The following is a 13,321-nucleotide window of genomic DNA, read 5'->3' as shown; positions in this document are numbered from 1 at the left end:
TGAGGGTTGTTGAATATTGAAAAAACTTTTGATAAGTGTGAGTCTATAGAAAGGGGTGTGGAGGTGACATCCGTTTCACATTTCAATATACAAAGTTTTACTTGCACAAGAGCGATTACATAAAGATATAGTGCTAATCTTCAAATTGTCTTGTTGTTGACAGGTCTGAGAACATCCCATGGCTCCATTGCACAGTGTAGTTTTCTGCTTCCTGTTCATGCTCATGTTCATTGCTTCCTCAGTTTCTCCACGTGAGTTCTGGTTTTCTTTTCCATGTATAGGGAGGAGGGGCTGAGCTCGCTCTACCCCCCCCCCCCAATTTCATTCGGTTCAGTTTGGAGGTGTTCATTTTCTTTTTTTCTAATTGTTTTCAGTTTTAACATACAGTACAGAATTGGCTTAGGGGGCATTATAAAGCAAAAAAAAAAAAAAAGGGATAAGAAATGGGGGGAAAAAAGTTTTGGCGGGATTTTTGTTGTTGTTTTTTTGAAATGAGTTGTTTCTTTAAGGCCCTCTTTTGCTAAGCTGTGCTAATCGATTTAGCGCACGCTAAACAGTAACGCGTGCATGTTAGTCTATGGACACATTAGCGTTTAGTGCATGCTAATATTTACTGTGCACTACAACGGATAGTGCAGCTTAGTAAAAGGACCCCTATGTTTCTTTATGCTTTTATTATGTGAAAAGTACAAAACATAGCAAATAAAGTAATAGCACATAGATTGCAATCACGTACATTTGACAGTGTGGATTATCATGAATTATGTTTGACATAGGTTGAGATATGTATGTGACAATTTGGCATTAAATTTAGATACCGTATATACTCGAATATAAACCGACCCAAATATAAACCAAGGTAACCTTTTTCCCCCACAAAAAGGAGGATAAAAGGTTGACTCGACTATAAAAAGGGGCAGGAGGAAGGGGGTTATATTCGAGTGTTCTGCCCTGCCTGGTTCTGCACCCAACCCTCTCCCTCACTCCCTCCCCTGCCCTGCCAGGCGCCTATCTTACCCCTGATAATGACGGTTGCTGCGGTAATTGTCCCAAAGCCCATAGGGATTTAAAGAGCTTCGAGGCTTTTGCCGCGTGTAAAAGGGGGTTGGGATTAATTAGTAAATTAGCTTCAGATATGAGCTTTAATAAGCTCATAATTTAACACAATAATGACAACCACCTCCCCTTATTAAGCCACTGAGTAACATTATACATTAACATAGCTTAAGATAATTAAATGTTGTTTATTAGTAACTCATAAGTGTGATAACTAAATAATCAAATAAAATTTCTCATTGCTAAGAAAGCTAAAAAAAATTGCAAGTGGTTAGTTTTTTGTTTTTTTGTTTTTTGCCTCATCCTGTATGTGGTTTTAGATACGAGATTCCTTTGAGCCTGAATTTGTTGGGTAAGTGGAAAGCTGTTGTAATGCTGTGGTACCCTCCAGTGGTCAGAAGTTGCACATACATAAACACAAGAATATCTGCTTATGTTGATTCTATGAGAAGTGACTGCAAGGCATTTTCTGTGATCTGAGGAGTTTTTTTTTTTTAATGTCCTAAATATCAGAACAAAATAGGAACAGAAAGCTTGGTTTCCAACATGGTTTTATTTAAACAGATATGCCAAGTTACTGACCTCCAGGAGAAGGGTTACCAGATTTTTGCTGGGTAAAAAGAGGACACGCGGCCCTGTCCCATTCCACCTCTGGCCCCATCCTGTTCTGCCCATAGCCCTGACTTGTTCTCTCCCCCAACCCCGGCCCCATACAAACCTCGCTTCTTTGTGCCGTGTCTGGAGTTCATCTGCGCATGCACAGACATGACACGGTGACATCACACGCATGCACACGTGTGTGATGTCACCATGTCACATCTGCACATGAGCAGATGCCCTCCAGATGCAGCATCGAGCTCAAAGCTTTTCAAAACCCGACAAAGTGCCAGGTTTTGCAAAGTCATGTGGACTAGGGTTACTAGATTTTCCGTTTAGAAAATCCGGACCCCTAGACCTGCCCCCAGGCTCGCCCAGTTCCACCCATCCCCGACCTGTCCTGCCCCAGTTCTGCCTCCAATCCTGCCCAATCATGCCCTCCTGCCCGACAGCAATTTGATAGAAGCTTTTCAAAACCCGAACAAAGTGTCAGGTTTTGGAAAGCCGTCCAGACCCCCGGAAATATCCTCAAAACAAGGACTTGTCTGGGTAAATCCAGACATCTGGTAACCCTATCCAAGAGAGCTATTTTAGGCCAGTTCTAGATTTCTGATGTCATTCTGATGTAATATTAATCTAATTGGTTACAATAAGATTACAATAAACCACAAATAGAACCATGCATTGATAGATTAGCCAAAAACTCTAAACTAAACTAAACTAAAACTTAACCTTATATACCAGGTCTTCAACCAAAGGAAGCGCGATGTGGTTAACAATAAATTAAAAAAAAAAAGTAAACTGAAATACAAGAGAGTTGGTTTTCAAAATGTTTAGCGAATCAAAAAGTTTTTAAAAGTTTACGGAAGAATTGGAAGGAACTGGGACACTTCAAAATTAGGGGAAGTTCATTCCATAATTGGGGAAATTTAAACGCCAGAGAGCTGCTAAAATTCTTAACTCCTTGAATTCCTTTCCTAGAAGGAAGAGAAAGTTTAAATCGACGAACGCCTCTCGCATAGGAAAATCTATAAACATTCCATAGCAGAAGGACAAGAGGAGCAAAGATGCCTTGTAAAATCTTAAAAACAATACGTAAACACTTAAATTGAATTCTAAAATAAACCGGGAGCCAATGGAGAGAGAAAAGCAAAGGAGTCACATGGAAATAGGTAGCTTGGCAACTGTGTTTAAAACTGCAAGTTTGAGCAGCTGGGGCACTAATACATATTGATAGGGTTACCAGATTTTTACTAAAAAAAAATAGGCTGTGTGGCCCCGCCCCGTTTCATCCCAGACGTCCAGATTTCCCCGGATATGATGTCCTCCTTTTCGAGGACATGTATGGGGGTCTGGACGGCTTTTCAAAACCCAGCACTTTGTCCAGGTTTTAAAAAGCATCCAGCTAGCAGCGACATCGGGATCTGCACATGCATAGAGCGAACAGGTTGAAGGGGCGGGGCTGGGATGGAACGGGGCATGACTCGGGCAGAACAGGGCGGAGCTGGGATGGACTGGGAGCGGGGCCATGGGTCCTGGATTTTTGTTCTGGAAAATCTGGTAACCCTAACCACAGGTCCCGCCCCATTCTACCCAAAGCCCCACTCCATTCTGCCCCTGAACCCTGGCCCCACACAAACCCAGGGTTCATTGGTTTCCAAAATTCAAACAAGCTTCCGGGTTTTGAAAAAGAGGACATGTCCTGGTAAATCAGCACACCTGGTAACCCTAGGTATTGAGAAGCTTTGGTAGAGGTACCGTAAGTGTTGGAGCCTCTGAGCAGAAAGAATAAGAGGAAGTACTTGTGAGTACTGCACATGGGGTTCTGCGGTATGACCTACAGAGCATTATTAATAAGAAGATTTTAGGTTGGGCCTTTTCTCTGCTTTTTTCCCCTCACTTAGGTTCAACAAATTTCAGCTGCCCAAGTCCTGTACACTCAAAAGTCGGTGACTCGGTTCAGCTGGTCTGCTCTGCTTCTGATGATATTCAGCATGTGATTCTGCATAATCCTCTGAATAGCACAATACATCTCATCGATACATATAACAACAAATATTTCAGTGAAGACAAGAGAATTTCCCTACTACAGATTGAGAAGTCCAGCGCCACTCTTCAAATCGACAATGTGAAAGTTTCTGATGCAAACCATTACACGTTGTTTCTTCAAGCAAATGGAGGCTATAAAACAATAAGAATTGAACTGAAAGTTGAAGGTAAGGGGATTGGGTAAAAATGAAGACCTCATAGATCTCTACTGTATGTCCTTAAAAATCTTCCTACCTTAGGGGTGAGCGGAATCCGTGAGGTCCGCGAGAGTCAAAACGAGGAGCCCAGCGAACCACACACCATGGCTGCTTTCTTTGTAAGGCCATGTGCTTTAGCTCCGCAGGGTCCATGGGGGCCGCCATGCAGAAGGCATTTGGGGTACTGGGGTGCAGAAAAGCTGGGTACAACAGAAGGGAGAGTTAGGATGAGATAGCAAGAAATTCATGCAGTATTCAGCCCCAGCAATCCCAACCACAAACAGAAAAGAAACCAGCAAGAGTTTCCCCCACAGAACTAAAAGCACATGGCCTTAAGTGGTGCAGGGTCTAGAGCAGTGTTCTTCAACCGCCGGTCCACAGAAATTTCCTGCCAGTCCACAGGGCCAGCACGTGCATCAGGCCCATAACAATGTTCTTCAACTGCCGGTCCACGGTGCGATTGATGCGGCGTTATCTTCGAACCAGCTCCCTCTTCCTCACTGTTTCAGTGCACAAAGCCACTGTCAGTGACTCCTACGCGCGTCCTGCGCCTGAACCAGAAGCCTTCTCTCTGACATTGCAATGTCAGAGGGAAGACTTCCAGATAAGGCACGGGACACGCAAGGAGCTGCTGCAGCTTTATGCACTGCATCAGTGACGAAGAGGGAGCCGGCCTGAAGATAATACTGGGAGCGGCTTAAAATAGCCAGGCGGGAGCAAGCTAGAAAGTAAGGCATAGCATGGAGGGAGGGAGGCAACAAAGGTAGGGGGGAATGATTTTATTTTTTAATTTAATGATTGAATTATGTCAATTTTGAGAATTTACATCTGCTGTCAGTGTGCTTTGTGCAGTTTAATTTTGTGGTTAACCATTATGTGTTGTTAATAAGATTATATTGTGCATCTGTGAAAAATGAATGGAAAAAATAGTGTTACAATTAGTACTATTATGGGGCGGGGTCTGGGGTGGAGATTGGGTAGAGATAGGCGGGGTCTGGCCCACGACTTAGCCCAGTGTTCTTCAACTGCCGGTCCATGGACCGATGCCGGTCCACAGAATAATTCTTTTATTTCTGCTGGTCCATAGGTGTAAAAAGGTTGAAAAACACTGGTCTAGAGCACTGTTCTTCAACCGCTGGTCCGTAGACCGGTGCCGGTCTGCAGGAAATTTCTGCCGGTCCACGCAGGGCCGGCAAGATTAAGATGACCATAGGTCCCGTTTTCAGACCTCCTGTCCCGTTGTCCCCACACACAGCTTAGGGATGCCGAAATGTCCCGTTTTCAGGGATAGCGTCCCGAAGCTGTGCTCAGGGACAACCGGACAGGCGATCATTTCCTGTCCCTACCTGTTTGCGCAAAAAAAAAAAAGCCTCCTTCCTTCCTTTCACCCGGTCCGCTGCTATCTTACCGCCCTGCTGCTGATGCTGCTAAAGCCGACAGGAAGTCTTCTTTCCGACATCAATTCTGACGTCAGAGAGGACGTTCTGAGCCAGCCAATCGCTGCCTGGCTGGCCCAGAACGTCCTCTCCGACATCAGAATTGACGTCGGAAAGAAGACTTCGTGTCAGCTTTAGCAGTAGCAGCCGCAGGGTGGTAAGATAGCAGCGGACCGGGAAAAGGAAGGAGGGAGGCTATTTTTATTTTTTTTTTGCGCGGCAGGGAGGGAAGGAGGTAGGCAGGCAAGCAGCCTGGCTTTGGCCATGGAGGTAGACAGGCAGGCAGGCTAGCTTTGTGGGTGGGGGTGGCAGTCTCGAAGGCAGTGAGAGGGACATAGGAAGGAGGCACTGGGAGCATTAAAGACATGGGAAGGATGCACTGGGGGCAGTAAAGACAGGAAGGGGCATTAAGGACATGGGATGGAGGAACTGGGGGCACTAAGGACATGGAAATGAGGCACTGGGGCACTAAGGACATGGGAAGGAGGCACTGGGGGCACTAAAGACATAGGAAGGAAGCACTGGCGGGCACTAAGGACATGGGAAGGAGGCACTGGGTGCACTAAAGAAATGGGAAGGAAGCACTGGGGGCATTAAAGACAGGAAGAGGCACTAAGGACTTCTGAAGGAGGCACTGGGGGCACTATAGACATGGGAAGGAAGCACTGGGGGCACTAAGGACATGGGAAGGAGGCACCAGGGGCACTAAGGACATAGGAAGGAAAGAGGGAGGGAATAGAAAGGGACAATTCTGGGCCTGAGTGCAGAAAAAAAGAAATGATACACAGACAGAAGGAAATGCAACCAGAGACTCATGAAATCACCAGACAGCAAAGGTAGGAAAAATTATTTTATTTTCAATTTAGTGATCAAAACGTGTCAGTTTTAAGAATTTATATCTGCTGTCTATATTTTGCACTATATTTGTCTATTTTTCTATAGTTACTGAGGTGACCGAGCTCGCGGAGATGGGGCGGAAACAGGGTTTTTTAATTTTAGTCCTAGTAGTTTGCCGGTCCACAAAATAATTCTTTTATTTCTTCCAGTCCACAGGTGTAAAAAGGTTGAAAAACACTGGTCTAGAGCAGTGATTCCCAACCCTGTCCTGGAGGAACACCAGGCCAATCGGGTTTTCAGGCTAGCCCTAATGAATATGCATGAGAGAGATTTGCATATGATGGAAGTGATAGGCATGCAAATTTGCTTCATGCATATTCATTAGGGCTAGCCTGAAAACCCAATTGGCCTGGTGTTCCTCCAGGACAGGGTTGGGAACCACTGGTCTAGAGCACAGGTGTCAAAGTCCCTCCTCGAAGGCCGCAATCCAGTCGGGTTTTCAGGATTTCCCCAATGAATATGCATTAGATCTATTTGCATGCACTGCTTTCATTGTATGCACATAGATCTCTTGCATATTCATTGGGGAAATCCTGAAAACCCGACTGGATTGCGGCCCTCGAGGAGGGATTTTGACACCCCTGGTCTAGAGAATGGCACAATGACTGTTTGCCACGATAAACTGCAGCAAGCCGCAGGAACGGGGAAATATATGACCCGTTTGCCACAGGTTCGGGAACAAGGCTATTCACCACCCTGCAGGAGTGGTAAAGGGCCTTGTTCCCGCAGTAAAGGATGAGCTCCACAAATCACTTCCTTCCCCACCTCCTCTCCCAGCCAGCAGCCCCCCTCCTCCCTCTCTCCCTAACAATTGTGAGTCCTACAATGCCGGCAAACCCTGTCCCCTTTAAAAGCAAAAAAACAAGCAAACCAACAACCCTGTGATTCCCCTCTTGGGTCAGCCCCTTTGCGCCTCCCACCCCGGGCCTACCAACGTTTAAGAAGCTTTAGCAACTGAAGAGGCAGCGTCACAGACCTGCTCTGGGGCCTTCTTCTGGCCAAATCCCTCCTTCCGATGTAACTTCCAGTTTCGCTGCATCAGGGGGAAACTCCTGCATAATACAGGAAGAGGAAGAGGCATGTCCATGTGGTTATGATGATAAAGATTGGCGTCTCTGGGTCCCATGCACCATTTTTCCCAGAGCAGAGCTATTGTGTAGGAGTCTGCCCCTGATGCAGCGGAAGCATAACAGGGATTCCCTGTCAGGGTATTCAGTAGAGTGGGCGTCTGTTGAAGAAGAATAGATATCTGAAGAATGGCATTCTGAGATGTGTATTAATGTTTTGATTTTTTTTGTTCCTGCCTTTGAGTTGGGTTCTTTCTCTGTGACCAGAAGCTGGAATGAGGTAGAGGTTTGGGGGGGTTTCCTGACAAATGATGGTACTCTGGCTCCTGCCTTTGAATTACTTAAGTAATTGGAAGGAGCTGATATATCTGAAGACTTTTTTCTCCACTTTAAGAGAAATTAGTGTTTCCAGTTAGAGAATGACACGGTGACAAAATTCATCACCATCCCCGTCCCCGCGGATAACCGCGGGAAACCATCTTCATGTCATTCTTTAAGGAGAGAGGGAAGAATCAGAGTATAATTGGGCACAACCACTGACCCTCAAGCTTTGCTTTGAAGAATGCTGGTGTAGAAGGACTGAGGTTGAAACAGACACTACAGAATGACAGTCTCTGGTATCCAGAGCAGATATTGTGATGTCATAATGCCTCATTCCACCAGTGCCTAAGAGCCAATCACATCAGTGATGTCACAATGGCTTCATTATCCTTGGCTCACATAAGAATCAGAGTATGAATGGCTTCAACCACTGACCCGCAAGCTTTGCTTTGAAAAATGCTGGTGTAGAAGACTGAGGTTGAAATAGACACTAGAAAATGACATAGGATTATTTCCAGCGGTTATTCGTGGGGACGGGAACGGTGATGAATTTTGTCACCGTGTCATTCTCTATTTCCAGTCTCAGAAGGGCCTTTATTCTCAATTTACATAAAATGTAAACTAAACCAGTCTCTGGCTGGACTGAAACTGATTGAGTCCCAGAATTCATATGGGGCAGCTAGGTTTCGAAAGAATGCATATTGATCTACCATATCCACAGCATCAAAAATTACTACAGTATAACCTTGGATTGCAAGTAACTTGGTTTGCAAGTGTTTTACAAGACAAGCAAAGCATTTTATTAAATTTTAACTTGATATACTAGCAAGGTCTTGCAATACAAGTACTTACAGTATACACGCGTCAGATCATCACAACTGAGCCGATGGTTCTTCTCTCTCTGACGCTGCAGGAGTGTAGAGGACTTGCAATACGAGTACATACAGTATTTTGTATTAAAGTTTTTGGGTTGTGGAACGAATCGTCTGTGTTTCCATTATTTCTTATGGGGAAATTCACTTTGATATACCAGTGTTTTAGATCAGTGGTTCCCAAACCTGTCCTGGAGGACCAGCAGGCCAATTGGGTTTTCAAGCTAGCCCTAATGAATATGACTGGAGGAGATTTGCATGCCTGTCACTTCCATTATATGCAAATCTCTCTCATGCATTTCATTAGGGCTAGCCTGAAAACCCGATTGGACTGGTGGTCCTCCAAGACAGGGTTGGGAGCCTCTGTTTTAGATTACAAGCATGTTTTTGGAATGAATTATGCTCGTAAACCAAGGTTTTGCTGTATTTTAAAAGACATCTTTCCAGTTCTTCAGAAGTGCTTCTCATAAGCATTTAACTGTGCTTCAGAAGAATATATGCACTTGGATTGTCATTTGATCTGCAATTTCTTTTTTTAAACAATAATCTTCTTTTATCATAAATTGTGCTTCGTTTGGGTCTCACTTATATGCGAAGTACAATTTATGATGACCCAAGTGCATATATTCTTATGAAACACAGTTAAAAGCACTTCTGAAGAACTGGAAAGATGTCTTTAAAATAGTAAAATTTTGGTGCTGCAGATGTGGTAGATCAATAATAAATGCGTTCTTTCGACACCTAACTGCTCCACATGAATTCTGGGACTCAATAGGGTTTAGTCCAGCCAGACACTGGTTTGGTTTATATTTTTAATTTATTTAAAGTAGTCATTGTGATGCTGTGGATGTGGTAGACCATTTTTAGGATAACAGTATTTCATATTGTGCAGTAGGTTGTAAGAACTGTAGCTTTTTAATTATATTGATGGCATAAAAGAGGGCACATTGACAAATCCACGCACGACAATTGCGCTCCGACAAATCCACGCTTGACAATTGCGCTCCGAGAAATGCACGCATGACAATTGCGCCCCATGACATGCGCACACCAATCTGAATCTGCCACAAGCGGATATCTGATAGGCCCAAGGGGTGGGGCCTGAGGAGTCTGAGCAAATCACGGTATTCCAGATATCCAGTTATATAAAGGGTTCCCATAATCATCATCTAAATCAGGGGTAGGGAACTCCGGTCCTCTAGAGCCGTATTCCAGTCGGGTTTTCAGGATTTCCCCAATGAATATGCATGAGATCTATTTGCATGCACTGCTTTCAATGCATACTCACTGGGGAAATCCTGAAAACCCGACTGGAATACGGCTCTCGAGGACCGGAGTGCCCTACCCCTGATCTAAAGCTTACCCTAACACTAGATACCAAGTGAATGTTTTAAGTGTAGTGTGGGAGACCCCCCCATCAAAAAGAGGGTTACTTTGTAACCCTCAAAAAGACATAAAAGTAGCCGCTGTGGATTGTGATCGGGGCAGTATGGAGCGCATTTGACGGGACACGCTTTTGTCATGCGCACAATTGTCAGGGCGTATTGTCATGCGCGTATTTGACGGGTGACCTAAAAGAGTGTATAGAGGCCAAATAATTTTGACTTCTTCCCTCCCCATCACTATCTCATTTTGCGTCTTTTTAATCAGTTCTATTGTTTTTCAGTCCCATACAGTAACATCATTGTGACTAAGAGTCAAGACGCGATTGTGTGCAAGGCACGGGGAGGAAGCTCTGAAGGACAGATCCGCTGGTTGGATGGATATCAGAAAAACTGGACAAAGAGCGCAGAGATGGTAGCCAACAAAATGGAAGATGGCACCTTCCTCCTTACCAGTATTCTGTACCTGAAATCATACTCCATCATGGAAAAGTACTGTTGTACTGTTGAGTATAAATTGATGGGGACCACTAAGAATGAGACTTCCTGCATCACCACCAATGAAGAGCCTGAACGTCACGGTGAGAATTAGGAAAAACAGCAGGCGGTTTGATGCTTTTCCCAGAATTTCCAGGGAATTATGTTTGGATTTTTTGGAAACAGCACAGAGCAACATAACTGGATAAAGAAAACTAAAATCAAACCAATGATGTAAAGAAACAAATAATATTAAGAATTTTAGAATTCCACTCCTCATTTAAAGTTATATCGTGAGGTAATGTAAATATAAATATATATGGAGCAAGAGAGAGATAACTCTCTAGCTAATATTCATAGCGAGTTAATGGCTGGGAACAGCCACTGACAACATAAGAACATAAGAAGCGCCATCCCCGGAACAGACCCTAGACCATCAAGTCCAGCGATCCGCACACGCGGAGGCCCCGCCAGGTGTATCCTGGCATAGTTTTGGTCCCCATATCGCTCTAAGCTTCTCGTAAAGAGAAGTGCATCTAGCTTACCCTTACCCATGTCACTTCATGCCACTCATAAGGAGATGTACATCTAACTTACCCTTAAATCCTAGAACGGTGGATTCTGCAATTACCTCCTCTGGGAGAGCATTCCAGGTGTCCACCACTCGTTGCGTGAAGCAGAACTTCCTGATATTTGTCTTGACTTGTCCCCCCTTAGCTTCAACCCATGTCCTCTTGTCCCTGACACATTGGACATTGTAAATAACGTTTTTTCCTGTTCTATTTTGTCGATTCCTTTCAGTATTTTGAATGTCTCGATCATATCCCCTCATAGTCTCCTTTTCTCAAGGGAGAAAAACCCCAGTCTCTTAAGTCTTTCCTCGTAATCCAGGTTCTCCATACCTTTCACCAGCTTTGTTGCTTGTCTCTGCGCCCTCTCTAGCAGTTTGATATCCTTCTTTAGGTATGGAGACCAATGCTGGATGCAGTATTCCAAGTGTGGTCTGACCATTGCTCTATAAAGCAGCATTATGACTTTCTCCGATCTACTCGTGATTCCCTTATTTATCATGCCTAGCATTCTATTCGTGTTCTTCGCTGCCGCCGCACATTGCACCGACGGCTTCAGTGTCCTATCGATTAATACTCCCAGGTCCTTTTCCTGTTCAAATTTTCCCAGAGTTACACCTGACATACTATACTTGTGTTCATTATTTTTTCTGCCTAAGTGCATCACTTTGCATTTTTCTACATTAAACTTCATCTGCCATTTATCTGCCCAATTCTCCAATCGGCTCAAGTCACTCTGGAGTTCCTCACTGTCCTTCTGCGATTTGATGGCCCGGCATAGCTTTGTGTCATCTGCAAACTTGATGATCTCACTGGATGTTCCATCCTCTAGGTCATTGATGAAGATATTAAATAAGATGGGCCCAAGTACCGAGCCCTGGGGCACACCGCTAGTCACATTTTCCCAGTCTGAGAACTTCCCATTTATGCCCACTCTCTGCCTTCTGTTCTCCAGCCATTTGCCTATCCATCTTAGTATATCTCCTTCTATTCCATGGCCCTGCAGTTTCCTGAGGAGTCTTACATGTGGAACTTTGTCGAACGCTTTCTGAAAATCCAAGTATATAATATCCACCGGTTCTCCATTATCAATTTGTCTGTTCACTCATTGGTGGCTATCTGGCCATTTTCAGCGGCACTTGACCAGTTATATTTCCCGCTGAAGTGCAAAATAACTAGGTTGGAAGGAGGGTGGGGAGTGTTCCTGGGGCACTTTGGAGGTGGAGTCCAGTCATCTCCCAATATTCAGAACTAACTGACCAATGTTAGCGCTTAAATAGAACCACATAAATAGCATGCTCTGAAAATAGAGTTAATCAGGCATGCGCTAGCCAGCTAAAAAGAAAAAGATGTTCAATGCCAGCGACTAGATATGGCCCAGCATTGACTATCTGAGATCAGTACCAGTAGTGGACATTAACAGTGCTGTCTACTGCTGGCTGTATATTTCTGGTTGCTCTGCTTTAAACCAAAATATATGCCTAGTGCATGGGGGAATGGTTTTGAGTGTGGCAAAAAAAAAAAAATACAAGTGCATTCCCATTTCAGAAGAGGAATGTGCATTTCTGTCTCCTGAGATCAGTGGTAAGACTTAAAGCTGCTCCCTGGGTTACATAGATTTGCTTATTTTGTCCAGCGCCACACTGGAGGGGCTAGGGGTGGTCACTATTGCTCCCTCTAAACTGAGCGGGAATCCTCCACTTCCAGCTCTGCCAGTGGGAGGTGCCCTTTCACTATCACATTTTCAATAATGAGAGACAGGCAAGCTTTGCAGGACTCCAGGAAACCTGCCTATCCTCAGCGATTGAAAACACAATGTTTGAAGCACCACCCTCTACTGGCAGCAATGCAGTTGGAGGACTCCCGCTCAGCTTAGAGGAAACAGTGGTGGTCACCCCCTTAATCCCTCATCTGTTTTATCCCCCACCCCCACCCCTTGAAAGTGATATTGGCATATGTTGAAAACATAAGAATTGCCATACTGAAGGTCCGTCAAGCCCAGTATCCTGTTTCCAACATGGCCAACCCAGGTCCCAAGTACCTAGTTAAATCCCAAATAATAAAAGAGATTTTATGCTGCTTATCCTAGGAATAAGCAGGCAACAAATTCCAGAGTTTAAGTACACATTGTGTGAATAAATATTTTCTCCGGTTTGTTTTAAATCTACTACTTAGTAGCTTCATCGCATGTCCCCTAGTCCTAGTATTTTTAGAAAGAATGAACAAGTGATTCACATCTACCCTATCCACTCTACTCAGTATTTTATAGACCTCTGTCATATCACCCCTGAGCCATCTCTTCTCCAAGCTGAAGAACCCTAACTGCTTTAGCTTTTCCTCATAGGGAAGTTGTCTCATCCCTTTTATCATTTTTGTTGCTCTTCTCTGTACCTTTTCTAAT

The 13,321-nt window shown here is 44.3% G+C and overlaps 1 protein-coding gene across 2 annotated transcripts in view; it reads left to right on the top strand.

Annotated features, from left to right (window-relative positions):
- The window catches only part of LOC117368171, a 47,587-nt gene that overhangs the window by 18,650 nt on the left and 15,616 nt on the right, over positions 1–13,321 (top strand). For both annotated transcript variants that reach the window (XM_033961551.1, XM_033961550.1), the window contains 3 exons: positions 164–251; positions 3,558–3,869; positions 10,159–10,455. In XM_033961551.1, the coding sequence (XP_033817442.1) occupies positions 179–251; positions 3,558–3,869; positions 10,159–10,455 (682 nt within the window). In that variant the 5' untranslated portion in view covers positions 164–178. The remainder of the gene's footprint in view (positions 1–163; positions 252–3,557; positions 3,870–10,158; positions 10,456–13,321) is intronic.

This window comes from Geotrypetes seraphini, chromosome 10, assembly GCF_902459505.1.
Source record: "Geotrypetes seraphini chromosome 10, aGeoSer1.1, whole genome shotgun sequence".
NCBI classification, from domain to species: Eukaryota; Metazoa; Chordata; class Amphibia; order Gymnophiona; family Dermophiidae; genus Geotrypetes; species Geotrypetes seraphini.
This window is presented reverse-complemented; position numbering and strand designations above follow the sequence as displayed.